At 30.7% G+C, this 15,605-nt stretch overlaps 1 protein-coding gene across 1 annotated transcript in view; it reads right to left on the reverse strand.

Moving 5' to 3' along the window:
• Positions 1–1,952: 1,952 nt before the first annotated feature.
• Positions 1,953–15,605, reverse strand: part of LOC100210399 (ethanolaminephosphotransferase 1) — a 58,335-nt gene continuing 44,682 nt past the window's right edge. The window contains exon 9 of the mRNA XM_065814769.1: positions 1,953–2,691. Within this exon, the coding sequence (XP_065670841.1) occupies positions 2,575–2,691 (117 nt within the window). The 3' untranslated portion in view covers positions 1,953–2,574. The remainder of the gene's footprint in view (positions 2,692–15,605) is intronic.

A 15,605-nucleotide genomic window follows, 5' to 3' on the forward strand; every position in this document is an offset into this window, starting at 1 on the left:
TGATTGGGTTGCTATTATATACGAAAAACGATGGAATATTAGATACACTGTGGAGGTAGTATTATTCAAAGCATACATTAGTTTTCAAGTTTTTGTTTTGTTTTACAAAACAGTGCTCTAAAATAAAAGCAATATAAATAAAATGTAAAAATAATCTGAGAAAGACATTATATTAGACTTTATAAATTTAACTGAATGTAAACAAAATTAGACAAATCATAAATTCTATATCATATTATTTTAAAATGTTGCGCTAATACTTTTAGGCGTCTATAACAGGGATCAGGGTTAATTATATGAATAATGGGCAAGAGAAAAATACTTTTTGCTGGCCAGTTACTCCAGAGGAGATAAACTACCAAACTGAAAAATTTATCTGTTTAGCAGATGCTTCTTTTCTAATCAATAGTTGTGGCGATAATAAATAATCCGAAGAAGACTATAATACTGTCATATCACTATTCTTAGAAAAACTTGCAGAGTAGCAACAGAGTAAAATATATGTATGATATGGTGGATAATTTGTTTCATGTGTATAAATTACTCTGAATGAATTTTTTATTGTATTATTCTGAATGAACAACTAATTTTTAAATGGAAATACATTTAAATTTATGTTTCATTTAATTAGCAATATAGTTTTCTTGCGGCTCGATTTTTGTTCAGTTTTTAATTCATGTTATATCATGTGTGTGACAAAATCACACGAGTTTCTTTAATCATTATGTTAGGACCATGTTGTATTGACATTTGGACATGTTTGCATTTTTACAAAACTTAGCACCTCTGCCGTAATGGGTCATTTTGTAAGTATACTATAACATTTTTTTTCAATTTCCAGCCTTAATAAATGAAAAGGCCTTAACTTTCTTTGTATTTTTAGACTCAATACTTACGATACTTACAAATATTGCAAGAAAAATTGTGTGCAACACTTCGCCGTTAGAAATAACTTCCATTAAAAACTGACAAAACTGAATGTTTTTGTACTTTTGAACTATGATAATTAGCCAACCGCACAGTGTCACGCAACTTTTTTATATTTTTTTGGAGAGAGCTTTTGGATTGTGTGATATTAACTACAAAAAATATGTGCAACTTTTTGCCTTGTAAAAAAAAAATTAATTCAAACGTGGCAAAAACTAAATTTCTAAAAATTTTTCGGAGAATCTCAAAATTTATAACCCGGATTCCGAGTGAACGAAACATTTTTGAAATTTTTTTTTTCCTTAACAGATTTTCTTTATATCCTGATCAATATATAAAAAATTCAAGCAGTTTGAAGGAGGTCACTTACACGATTTTAGGAATTTGCCTGATTTTTACAAAATCGGCTCTTAAACTTCGTAACCAAAGTTTTACGATTATTCGGCCTTTATTTAAATTCGATCAACGAACTTCGTCGGTGCTTAGTTGAAATTTATTGTATAAAATTTTTATTTTCATTGAAATAATTATGTTTATCTTTGATTTTACAAAACTGAATACATTCAATTATAATAAAAATTCATATCAGACATATTCGCTAAGAAAAAAGTTATACGCTTTAAGGGACTTGTAAGCCTTTATGATCTCGTTCGTGTATTTATAAGATGTGTAAATATCACTTTACTGATCATAATCAAAGATTATGATCAGTAGGAAGATATTTACACATAATGGCAAAATCACGAGGCAATTTCCACGAGGTTCCAAACAATGCCTCGTGGCAATTTCCACAAGGTTCCAAACAATACACATAGCTAACTTAAAGTGATGGTCGTATCTAAAGCCTTAAAATAACTTGATTCTCGTTACTCTCCCATATTTTAGATTTGAATTATCAAAAATAACTTATATTTATTGTTAACTAAACTGTCGAAAAAAAATTATCTTTGAATGACGAGGATTTGTGCATGAGTATTTGTTTTGCTAAATCAAAACAACAAAAAGCGGTGTATTAAAATACAAAATTGGTCAAACGATGATCTTTTCATTCTATTTCTATATTATACATTTCAAAATACATCATTGGATGACCAAATAATCATTTGTAAATATATACGCAAATTGACGCAAAAAAAAAAAAAAAAACACATTTTTAGAGGATACGAAACTTTGAGTTGCTTTTAAATTGAACTAAATATAAGTAGTTTATAAAATATATATGCAATTTCCAAAAAATCGCTACAAGGTCAACTTGCACTAAGGCATGATAAAAGCATTAAATTTTTTTATTCTAACTAACTGTAAATAAGGTAACTAACGACGCACAGCGGACAAAACAGTTTCAAAATCGGATAATCGTCTAAAACTACGCGACCATTTCTTATTTAGGAGAAATGTATACAAGAAACCTTTACCTATGTAAACACATGTGACGTTATTTTTGTTTTAAATTTATAAAAAGTTTTATTTTGTAAACATTCTGACTCGCTGTGCGGCGTAAAAAGTACGATTTCTATATATACATTTGACAATTATAATACTAAAGTAAATCATTTTGCATTATAAAACCACAAGCAAAAGCTTATGCGCTTACAAATTTATAAAATAAATAGCTACGCATCCTAAAAGCAATTTTTACAATTTTCCTTAACGTTTTTCCTTTCCATTAATATGACTTTTACGCAACTCTTTACTCAGCTCATTTCGAACTTTTTCGTTCACTCGAAAGCAATACACATTTAAATGCATGCATAATTGATGAACCTGAAAATATTTTTAAAATAAATGCTATATAGCGATATATATAAGAAATAAAATAAGGACCAGGAAGTTTGCCATTTAGTAATTCCTCTAAAAACTTTCACTAATACTTGCAGAAAAAATTGAGATTGACACTACAACAGTTGTGTTGATTTAAGGCCTAAAATAAACATTTGGATAAAAAGAAATTATACAGTGAAATAATAGTATAATTTCAAGTCGTCTATCCCTCAAAGTTAAAATGATAGAGCACTAAAAATATCAGCTACATTCAGAAGAAACTTTCTTCCAGGAAGGTTATCAAAGGATGCAAAGGAGCATAAACTGGTTAAAATTTTTACAGGTTGCATAAAAGTAAAAAACCAGCAACAATGCTGTGTTTGTGCTGTTCATAAAAAAAAAGAATAAAAATAATGACATAGTTTTGTATTTTTGTTTGTAGTTCTGTTTTAAATGGAAATTTTATTTATACACTGAGGCATATTCGTTTAGGCATCAATTTTTTTCTCTTTGTCTTAATTTTTTTCTATGAATTGTCAACTGATATGTATGCAAGTTATTATCAAAATAATTGTTGTGTTGTGGGGTAATAAAAATCACAAAAATTTTTTTTCTATGTGTCTTTATTAACATGAGAGTATGTTTGACATATAAAAGTACATTTTTTAATTGGAATATATCTATAGACGCAGTTATATTTTTGACATTAAAAGATGGAAATTAGTAATGCGTATGTCCTCCATTACACTGGATCACCTCAAAAATTCTGTCTTTCATTGACTCCACAAGTCGTTGAAGTGTTGTTTGATCCAACTCGGACCATGCTTCAAGGATTTTACACTTTAACTCAGTAACAGTTTTAAATTGGTGTCCGGCTGCTTTAGCGTCATAAACTTTTCTTGATAGCATTCCCCACACGTTCTCAATTGGATTTAAGTCCGGGCTACAAGCTGGCCATTCGAGAACCGGGATGTTGTGGTCTTTAAACCATTTCATAGAATGCCTAGATGTGTGAATTGCAGCATTATCTTGCTGAAATATGGCATTATCATCCATGTTTTCATCCATATAAGTTATGAGAACATCATCCAACATTTCTGTATACTTTATTGAGTTCATTTTAGGTAAACCACAACACAGAGTCAATTTTCCTGAATAAGAAAATCCACCCCAAACCATTAAACTTCCTCCTCCATAATTTCGTTTTGTTTGTGGGTCATTTATTCTTCTTAGATCATGCCAATAACAACTGTAAGAATCCGGACCATCTAAATTGAACTTTTTTTCATCTGAAAATATTACGTTTTGCCACTCATGAGTCCAATGCATATGGTTTTTAGCAAACTGTAATCTAGCAATTTTATGGTGTTTTTTTAACATTGGTTTTTGGTGTGGTTTCTTCCACTTTACGTTTATGTTTATTGGTGACAGGCAATAATAATTTATCCTTTATTTGTGTTGCATTCAATTTATTTTTGGTTGCTTCGAAGCGAATTCGATTAATTTGCCGATTTGTTAATACTTTGTTGCCGTTTGTTGCTTTTTTTACACCGTAATTGTCACCTTTTGCAATGTAGTTTCGTACAACATGGTCAGATCTTCCAATTTTTCTTGCTATTTCTCGTATAGAAAGTGCTGGTGAGATTTCTGAGCCACGATATAAATCAATTTGTATTTTTTCAGCATTTGTCAAATACTTTCCTTTAGGCATTTCGTAAAATGCAATAAAAATGATACTGGCAGAGCAAAAGATCAAATTACACTAAAATTTATCAATTTATTTGTGTAAAAGTGATTAAAAATCAATAATTACCGTTATTAACCTGATTGCGTCTATAGATATATTCTAATTAATAAATGTGCTTTTGTATATCAAACATACTCTCATGTTAATAAAGACACATAGAAAAATTTTTTTTGTGGTTTTTATTAGCCCTCAACACAACAATTATTTTGATAATAACTTGCATGCGTATCAGTTGACAATTCATAGAAAAAATTAAGATAAAGAGAAAAAAATTGATGCGTCTTAACGAATATGCCTCAGTGTACCTATCAGGAAGTTAATTTTTACCGTTTCGTTTCAAAAAATATTTTATAATTTAAAAAAATGAAAATTTAAAACTTCAATTAAAGTATAATTATATTTTATTTAAATAAAATTTTACCACAAAAAAAAATAAGATATACATTAACTACTCAAATAAGTTATTGGGGAAAAAAACATTTAACATCTGAGCTTCCGACTACAAGGGATATTTAGACAAATGGGATTTTTCCGAGAGACGAGATACCAGAGTAAAAGAAACACTATTGAATGTAGTTAATCAATAGCGTAATCACTATTGGTAAACTAGTAACTAATATGACTCCAGCCTCCCCCAGTTCCCCAGCTTTATCTACTCAATAGGAAAAATCTAACTTCAAATATATCCAGTAATAATTTTAGAAATCAGCCTTGGAAATATTAAAATCAATAAAAGATAAGTTTATTCCAAAATTTGACAAACTCGTAGGTACTTTATCATGTAAATGGGAAAAAGCACTGCCAAAAGCACTTGCTTTTTACAGATTTGGTTACAACCCTATTCTGAACATATTTAATGCATGTGTGTACAAGGAAATAAAATTACTGTATTAGAACTCAGCATCATAAAGTTGCAAAGAGAAAGTTGAAAGCTTTTAAAATAAAATATTTTAAGGAATTAGAGAAGAGAGCAAAGCAACTTAAAATAAAAATATAAAGATTATTATTGCTTAATACAGATTAAACAAGTATTTATAGAATATGTTTATTAGAGGGCAGGATTGAAGTCTTTTTTTTCAAAAGGAATGATCTTTATAAACTAAATTGGAAATTCAAAAAAAAAAACGTTTAGAAGGGGGCAATGATACCTAACATGCAACCTATAAAGACTTATTTAGTTTCAGGTAAAGATATTGCATGTGGAATAATAACTTTTTTGTTATAGTCATTAAAACTTGTGTCACGGAAGGAACCTATCGTTACTTCCGTGACACAAGTTTTTAATGCTTATAACTAAAAATCTAGAATTCTACTAACAATCTCTTTTCTCAAAATAAATAGATATTTATAGGTAGTTTATTTGGTATTTTTGCCCCCTTCTTAACATTTTTTTTTAAATTTCTAATTTAGTTTCCAAAGGTCATTCCTTTTGAAAAACACGACTTTTCAATCCTGCCCTAAATCATAAAGTAATTTAAGATAGTGTATTTAATTTCTAGGTTAAAAAAACAGATGAAGAACACTCAGAAGCAGATTTTTCAAAGAACCAGAACCCTCCGAGAATATTGCAGAAGTTTATAACAGCAGACATAGTAAATATTGCAATTGGTATTGAGACATCACACTGGTTCAACAGAAACTAAGGAAATAGCGACAGCAGCATTTATTGATGCTAGACTTTTAACAAAGAATACATTGCTGATTAAGAGATTATAACAAGACTAAGAGGGCACAATAAGTAGTGGAATAAACAATTTGATCAACATTATGACAATGAGACTTCCTGATTTAAAAAAAAAACACAAAAGGGTTAACAGAATTTAATTGTAAATATTTCTCTTGTCTTGTCAAGAATTGATATTGGACCTCTGTACTTAGCCTGGAAGTAGTTAAAGGTTTAAGTACTGATCAAAGCTATGCCTACCGAACAACCAAAACATTAATCTCTGGTAATTTACCTTAGCAGTTAGCAATGCTAGAAATAGGACTTGTTTGTCATAGCAGATGGCTCAGAATGGCTCGAAGATTTTGCAGAATAGGGGTTTCTATACATGGGCTATCTGGAATCAAACCTCAAAACTTTACATGTATTGTTAAATTTATTTGAGGCGTATTTCAACATAAAAGTAAAACCATTTTGGGTTAAGAGCACAAGACATAAGCAAACTGACGGTGACTGACGCAAACTGACGGTGATTGACCCAAACTGACGGTGATTATAAAATTATCATCAAAGAACAGCTGATAATAACAACACCTGGTAACAAAATTGATTCTGAAAATCTTTTAAGCCTTATTGACAGGAGCAATAATGTAACAAAGCCATTTTTGAAATGCAACCTATTTTATTAGTTAGTCTCTAATGGAGTTCTCATACACAATCAGTAGAGAGGTGTGTACAGATGGTTATAGAAACTGCATGGCATGTCCACTAGGGTACAACGAGAATTTTTTTTTCTTTCTAAAAGCTTAAGAAAAGGTGTATTCTTATGTAAAATCAAATTTCAAATAGGGTTTACTTAAAAATATTTTTGATTGGAAAAAGTTTTGATACCCAAATTTGCACTTTTAGAAATTGCAAAATTTAGTAAAATCTTATTTGTCACACTTGTCCTTTATTATGTTTTACATGTCCTTCTTTTTCATTGCGATGAAATATTAAATGCAAATAATGTTTTTAGACCAGTTGCAATTTTTTTTGATACTTGTTTCAAAGTCATTATCTTGCATGAATCCTACCAGCAATGCAGATTCTGGACATTTTAGGGGAGGGGGTCTTCAATTTTCAATGAGGTTTTAATGATTAACAAATTTGCTTATAACAGTTGTTTTTTTTGTTTCATTAGAAATAAAGGTGGTGCCAGTGATGCGGTTCCCCAAAAAACAGGAGGTTTATCCCATCTTACCCAAATAATATTTTGATAACACTACTATAACACTATTAAAAACAATAAATAAAATAAGATATCTTTCAAATCTATTGACATTGAAAATTTATTAAAATTTCTTTCTTTGTTTTAAAAACAGGTAGCAACTCTCTATGTTGAGCTCTAGCTCTAATTTACCCATCTCTTGCATCTGGTCCAACTACTGACATGGATGCTACTGTCACTTTGTTTTACATCACATTGAATTTCTCTAAGATTAGGTGGCAATACGCCGATCTTGACTGCTTTGCATAACTTGTAGGTTTGTTTTTGATCTGTTAACATATTTTTTAGAATTATTTCTGGAATGTCAACAAAGCTCTCTCCCTCTGGAAGAGCTTTAAATTAAAGATTGCACTCCATTTTATTAACATCAGCAAGACATTTTCCCACAGGACCTACAAAGCCAGTACTACTTGATGTTAGTCCATCAATTCCTTCTATTAGGTGACTCAAAAATAACTCATTTGAATGAAGCATGCACCTTTCCAGCCGGTGCTAATTGAAGTACTATCAGCTCCAAGTACTAAACATGATTCAGTAAGATTATATTGTTGCAGCAAATTATAAACACCTTCAGCAATCTTTTTAGCTGGCTTATCTGAATGAGTATGTGCATTTGGAGTAAAATGACCAAGATATCGACCACCAGGTTCTATAGTCACAGTAATGTGTTGCTCTTTGATAATAATAGGATGTAGCTGTCCATTTGAATCATTTATCATCGCTCTTATTGAATCTTTTCTTTTATCAAAGTAAATGCCAATATTATCTGCTTTTAGAAGATTGAAATTGTCATTATTCTTTGCTACTACCATGACTTTTTTTCTCACTCTCGCTAACTCAGAAGGATCACAAGCAAGGTAAGAGTATTCAGGGGTGAGAAATCCTGCTTCAATTAAATCTTGCAGATAACTTGTAGCAATTGCTGCAGTTGCAGCAGGTGAAATCTCAAACCTATAAAATAAAACTAGTTTATATTTTTTTTATTAATTCATCATCCAAACTTTTGCTGCTCAACAAAATAATAATCTATATGATTACCTTATACTAGCCATTGCTGTGTTTTTTATTCACATATATGTATGGATATATATATACATATATATATGTATATATATACATATTTATACATATATATATGTATATATATGTATATATATATATACATATATATATATATACATATGTTTATATATACTTGTAGTTTTTTCATTCTTTTCTCATAAGCTTTTTTGTCACTGATTTTTCTGTCTGTTGTCTCAATCTTATCAGCATGTCCCATCTGCATGTCAGACTTTTCACCTGTCTTATTTCTTTGACTGTATAACCACCTGAGCTCCAAAGTTGGAATTTTTTTAGAAAAAATACAGGTGCAAATTATATGTGCTTTACTTTTACAATTTTGGGGGAAGAACACCCAGACAGATCATGTTCACACAGAAATATCTTATGAGGACATGTTATGAGGTCCATTAGTTTTTCTAACTTCAAGAGAAGTTCTTCTTTTACTTTTACCTTAGTTCTTCCCCATACAACATTTTCTACTTTCTCCCAAAGGGTTTTAATTCTATAATAAAGCGATTTCTCACCAATAATAACTGGCTGTTGAAACTTAACATTTGCTTTTCTCCATTGAGCAAGAACAAATGGAATCAGATCGCTAGCAAGATCTTTGTTAGAATATTTATTATGGTGTAGATTGCATGTTATGCTTTTTTGTTCATTTAGTAAAATTCCTTTTTGAATAACTGCTCTGTTTGTAGGCAGCTCACTAGGAATAAAATCTTTTCCAAGTCCAATAAAATCTGAAATTGCAGTGGTGGATGATCTAGTCTTAACTTTCGACATTTATAAATATCTCGATTAAATAACTAATAATGAATAAAATGGTAACAGACTACGATCTTGTATAAAGCTTTTATACAGCGGAGAGCCAAGTGAAAATATCTTTTAAAATTAATTCGGCACTGCGCTTATTAGGAGAGTTCATTACATAAAAACGGATTTTATTTATTTTATAATAATTTAAGTTTTTTTCATTTTAATAATGTGTAAATATGAAAATTTGGGTATCAAGACATTTTCTGATCAAAAAGTGGTCCATAACAAACCTACCTTGAAATTAAATTTTACATAGGAATACACCTTTTCTTAAGCTTGAATTTCATTTTTTTCAAAAACATATAAATCTCACTGTACCCTAATGTCCACACAGCAAAAAAAAAAGAGAAGCTTACATTAGAGCTCAATTCATTTACAGAGAGTTGATGTTTGATAATAAAATTTAAAAGAACACCATTGAACTTTTAACTTATAGCTAAAGTAATTTTTTTTTTTTTACATTTTTAGTTTTTGTTGGAATATAACACCCAGTTGTTTGAATAATTAATGTACTCTTAGAAAATATATACTATTATTAATTTAGGAAACATTTAATATTTACTTAAGTGCTTAAGTAAATATTAAATGTCAGAACAAAATCTGTTGCGCACGCATGTTATTTGACATACCCAAATATAGCGGAGGTAAATAAATCAAATCTACTAAAGTAAGTTTTTCATTATAATGGATATCCATTGATATCCAATATAATGGATATCCATCTATTGATATCCATTATAATGGATATTTCTGATAAGTTTTTTCAAGATGTTTTTGCATCTGAGGAGCAAGCAGATAGTGACTTGAATATAGAATCTAAGACTAAAGAGAAAATATGAGAAATCATCTAGTGATACAAATATGGAATCTGATAGTAAAATCAAAAATTTAATTCATCAACTGTTTTTTATTTTGGGGTCCCAAATATTGTTTTGCTATTAAAACAATTTCATATTGTGGTTGTCAATACTTAAAGAGTTATTTCTTTTTTAATTCTGATTCACTCCTAACAAGGCTGTAACATTAACAAAAAATTCTGATTCACTCCCAACAAGGCTGCACTAGAAAAAAAGAATAGAGTTATAGAGCAAGAGGATGGCTGATAGAAGACATGAAAAGTTGAAGGTTGTATGAGTAAGGAAAACATGAAGATGGGAGAGAGTTCCAAAGGGTTGAGGAGCGGAGGAAAAAACTAGACGAATAAAAGTTTTTAGAGCATGTAGGGACAGATACTGTAAAAGAATGAGACTTTGCTGAATGTCAAGTGAGAATGAAACTTTGCTGAAAGTCAAGTGAGAATGAGTTTTAGTTGATGAACTAGTGATGATTTGCTCATTTGAGCAGCGACCGGGACAGTATTTGTAGAAAAGAGAAAGAGATAAAACTTTACGACAATGGGAAAGAGGCTCAAGCTTAGCAGATAGACCAGGTCCAACTACATTAACAATGCATTTTTGAACCATGTCTAGAAGAGAAAGAGCATCATTAGAAGAACCAGCCCAAAATATGACAAACAGTATTCCATACAGGGGCAAATAAGAGATTTGTAGAGGTAGAGAATCAAGAGAGAGAAAACAGCAAGTGCAATAAAGAGAAGCAACCTTAGCAGATACTAATTTAGCAATCTATGTAATTAGTAAAGTATTAGCAATTTGGTAAATATGGTTTCCATCTAAGGTCAGTAGTAAACAATAATTCAAGAAAACGTATAGAAAAGGACTCAAAGTGAGAGTTGCCATTCATCAATATAGAAATGTCGACAGTACTGAGATAGTTGTTTGCAGTAAATAACTGAGTTTTGTTGGAGTTAAAATTTAAAAGCCACTGTGAGCCCCAATCTGTTACAGAAGTGAGATCAGATTCAAGATCGGCTGCCTGTTCTAAGCAATCAAAGAGAAAAGACTTTTTGTCAAGACAGGAGTATTAATTTAAGTCAACAAAAAGAGTTACTTTAGATGTAAGGTTGTCGGGAAGATCATTAATGTAGACAAGAAACAAAACCAAGGATAGAACCTTGAGGTACCCCAGAAGTTACTGGAAATAAAGAAGAGTGATGGCTTTCAAGGATGACTCTAATAAAGCAGTTAGAAAGAAACGAATTGATAATCTCAAAAACTTTTCCAGATACATCATATTAAACAAGCTTATTGAGAAGACCAGCATGCCAAACTTTGTCGAAAGCCTTAGATATGTCAAGAGCAATAGCTGTAGAGTAAGAGGATGGAAAACTGTATTGATTGTCTGACAGTAAGTTATTTGATTCAAGATGGGATGTGAGTTATTTGTTTATCAAAGACTCAAAGACCTTGCTAATAACAGAAAGAAGACTGACCGTACGATAATTGGAGAGGTCAGAATGTTCACTGGAGTTTTAGTAAAATTGGAACAACAGGTGCCATTTTCCAGCAAACAGGGAAACAAGACTCAGTCAAGCACTTATTAAATACTTTAGAGAGAATTGAAGAGAGTTCTGAAGAACAATTGTAAGATTATAATAAGAATATTGTCTTGACCACAAGCCATAGAAGAGTTTAAACCAAATACGACTTAAGCAATGGAAGCTGGTGTAATTTGAATGACTAACAATGGGTTAACTTTGTCCAACAATACTGTTTACCAAGCAACTCTAAGTTCCAGTGATTATGATCACAATGAATAATTTGACATTAGTCAAACCCCGCCTAAATTAAGATATGCAAACTTGAAGAGGATCTCACTCCTGCTACAGCATGGGGCTCACAGTGGCTGGTGAACTTTAATTCAGATAAAACTCAATTTTTTTCAGCCAATCGTTATCGCAATAATTTAGATCTTCCTATATTTATGAATGGTAATGTACTCGATGAGTCATCTACCCTTCATCTATACAGTTTCCAAAAAAGATCGGAAGTAAGAGTTAATACTCTTACTTCCAATCTTTCTTCGAAACCATATAACAAATCCATTGCAAAATTAGCATCTGCTAAGATTGCATCTCTTTATAATACTCAACACTTTCTTACAATGGATTTTATTCTTTATCTCTATAAATCTCAAATCCAGCCCTGTATGGAATACTGTTGCCATATCTGGGGCGGATCTTCTAATGATGCCCTTTCTCTTTTAGACAAGGTGCAAAAATACATTGTAAACATATTTGGACCTGCTCTTGCAGCCAACCTCCAACCATTATCACATCACCGAAATGTTGCTTCTCTTTCTCTTTTTTACAAATAGTATGATGGGCACTACTCTAAAGAGTTAGCATCTCTTGTGCCATCTACTAGAGCTCATTCTCATGTTACTCGTCATTCAATTAGGTCTCATCCATTTTCTGTGACTGTTCCTAAGTGCTCCAAAAACTCTTATTCATCTTGTTTTTTTTCTTGAACATCAGTTCTTTGGAATTTGCTTCTTTCATCTTGCTTTCCTGATTCATAAAATTTGCAATCCTTTAAATCATCTGTCAATCGTTAGCTTGCTTTTCAATCTCCATCTTTTCTCTTCCAGTAACTTCCAACTCTAATTAGTGGTTGCTTGCAGCCTTGTTGGAAGCGAAGATGTTAAAAAAAAACAAAAAAACATCTCAAATCATTTGCATCAGTTACTATAGAAATGACAAAGAACTCATTGAGGAAATATGGAGCTTAAAAGACCAAAACATTAAGCCTTTTATTAGGATGGGGGGGGGGGGGGTCCAAAATTATATATTTTTTGTTTAACCAGGTATTCTTTATTAATTTTTTTAGAAAAGTTTGAAAAACAATTCAGTTTTTTTTATTTTATTGTAGTTGGCCTTCTACTTCCATTTAAACATTTTTAAAGATACAAAAAAAATAAAAAACATTTAAAAGAAAAATTTTTGCAGTGGTTATTTAGCGTATAAAGTTATGCAACTTTATGTTAAAATTTATGCAATTTAAATTTTGATTGGATAAATTTGAATTAAAAAAAAAATGTAGTAAAACTTTTTTTGTTAAAAAGTAAAATTTATAAATACTTAAAAAACAGCTTTTGTTTTATTTTACAAGAGAATACTTTGCTTCTATTATTAACTAAACTTAGATATCAATTAAAATGAAAAAAATTGTAACAAGATGTAATAACAAAATAGTTTTAAATCAAAATAAACAAACTCCTTTAGAAATGTTCCCCGTAGTTTATAAATTTTATCATACAAAGTTGCCTTTACTCAGAGATGTTCTTTCGCTTGTCTTTATTGAAGTCAACAATAAATTATCTTTTGAAAGTGCTTGTCGAAGAGTTGCAAAGTTAGTAGAAATTCATTGGACAGAGCGTAATATCTATACAATATCATATCAGGCCATTTTAAAACGTCTGCAAAGTGAAAGCAATGAATATCGCTATTTAAAAGGTGTTGACAAAAACAATCAAGGTTTTTCAAGTAGATGTATTTCTATGAACGAATCCCTTAAAAAACTTTTTGACATTTTCAATCCACAACGTCGTGAAAAGCTAGAGAAGTTTTTCGGTATTTCAATGAATGCTGAAGACTACTCCTATCTTTCGTCTTGTAACAGGAATTTTACAAGTCAAAATGTTGATAAAACTTTCCCTCAAAAAGTTATTAATGACAAAAGAAAAACGGAGAAAAAGATAAGAAATGAAACAGCAGTTTATCAGACAATGTATGTTGATAATGATGATAGCGAGTTAAGTGAATTTTAAGACGAAGATGAATTTCTTGAAAGAGAATAAACAAAAAATAAATATCAGTTCTTTGAAAAAGTCACTGAACCAATTAAAAAAAAGAGTTATGTTTGTTGATGTAAGTAAACCAAAACTGCCATACATGACATACATACATGACGAGATCAAAGAGACAAAACCAAAATTATTATTTGAAGATAGTTCTCACAATACTTATGTGCCACCTAATGTGCGACAATCAAAAACTTAGTCTTAAGTGATATCTATCATGCATGTGCAGAGTTAGCTGGAGAAGGATTCTCGATAAGGGAAATGCAAATTGCACTGAAAGTAATCGGCAATCAAATTTTTAAAACAAAATGGAAAATTCCAGATGAAACTGACCGTATATCTAAGTACGATAAAAATGATCGTGAAGCTATTGAGAACACATTTATTGATTCAAACACACTCCCAACACGCAGTGCCATATGTAAAAAACTAAAACAGATACATGCGTATTCTCTTGGCTTGATTGCAGACAGACTTGTTCAAGCTAAAAATAGTGGCGATATAATAACTCACGCAACTGACTCTACCACTCGAAAGCATGTTGGGACCTTTGCACCTTCTGGTTTACATACTAACCAAGAATATTATTTTCCTTTGCCTGCAGTAACAATTGCTTCAGAAATTACAGCAAATATTGCAGATGGAATAAAAACAACATTCGAAATGTTACAGGAAGCCTCAAAATACACCTCAGAAAAACTATACCAGAAGGTAGATGTTCATATGACTGACAGTACTGTTCATAATATAGGAATATCTAAAATCACAGCTGATATACTCGATAGAGAAATTCCTGCTGGTCAACTGTTTTGCACTTTAGGTTACTTTAGGTTTTGCACATACAGCTTTAGGTTTTGACAGAGCTATTGAAAAAGTTCTAAACCAAATTGAAAATGGAATGAATATGGATAACCTTTTCAAAGGCTTTCTGTTAGATATATCTATTAACAAAAGTACGGAAACGTTATCCTTAATCTTTCTATCATGGGTACTAAACTTGTTTGGTCCGAGTTTTATTCAAAAACCATGGATTTTTCATAAAGAATTTAAAAATTTTATGTAGCCTAAAAACAAAGATATTTTTCTTTTTGAATTTAAAGATGTTCGATTTGAATGTCTTTTAAAATGTTCTTCTATAGTTTGCTTTCACTGGGATGACTTTAAGGAGTTTTTAGACCAACATAAATATATCACAAATAAACTTGCTTGTTTAGCCCGAGATTCTATGAATTTTGATTACATTATAGTTACTTTAGTCCTGGTAGCAGCTTTTGGAATGCAAGTTATTTCACCATTTTTCTGTAATACTAAAGGTAAAGCCACGCATTCTAAACTGCAAATATTCTTTAGCAAGATGTATGCAAGTTTATCTAATGATGTCATAAGTGAACAATTCTTTGAATTTAAGGAGCCATGTGTTCAAGGAGTATCAAAGAGACTTTTTGAAAATCTCATTAAAGAAGATTATGGCTTAGAAGTTGTTGATGTAGTTCGAAAATACGCATCAAAGAACTTTGATGATTGCATTATTCTAGCAAATATAGTTCGGCAAAGTTTAGCTATAGTTCTTTAACACCAAAGAGGAAAGCATTATGGGTTTGGAGAAAGAAATAATGATCGATTACCTGATGAGTATTATGTTTTTAATCAAGTCGTTG

Source organism: Hydra vulgaris, chromosome 12, assembly GCF_038396675.1.
Source record: "Hydra vulgaris chromosome 12, alternate assembly HydraT2T_AEP".
In the NCBI taxonomy this organism is placed as follows: domain Eukaryota; kingdom Metazoa; phylum Cnidaria; class Hydrozoa; order Anthoathecata; family Hydridae; genus Hydra; species Hydra vulgaris.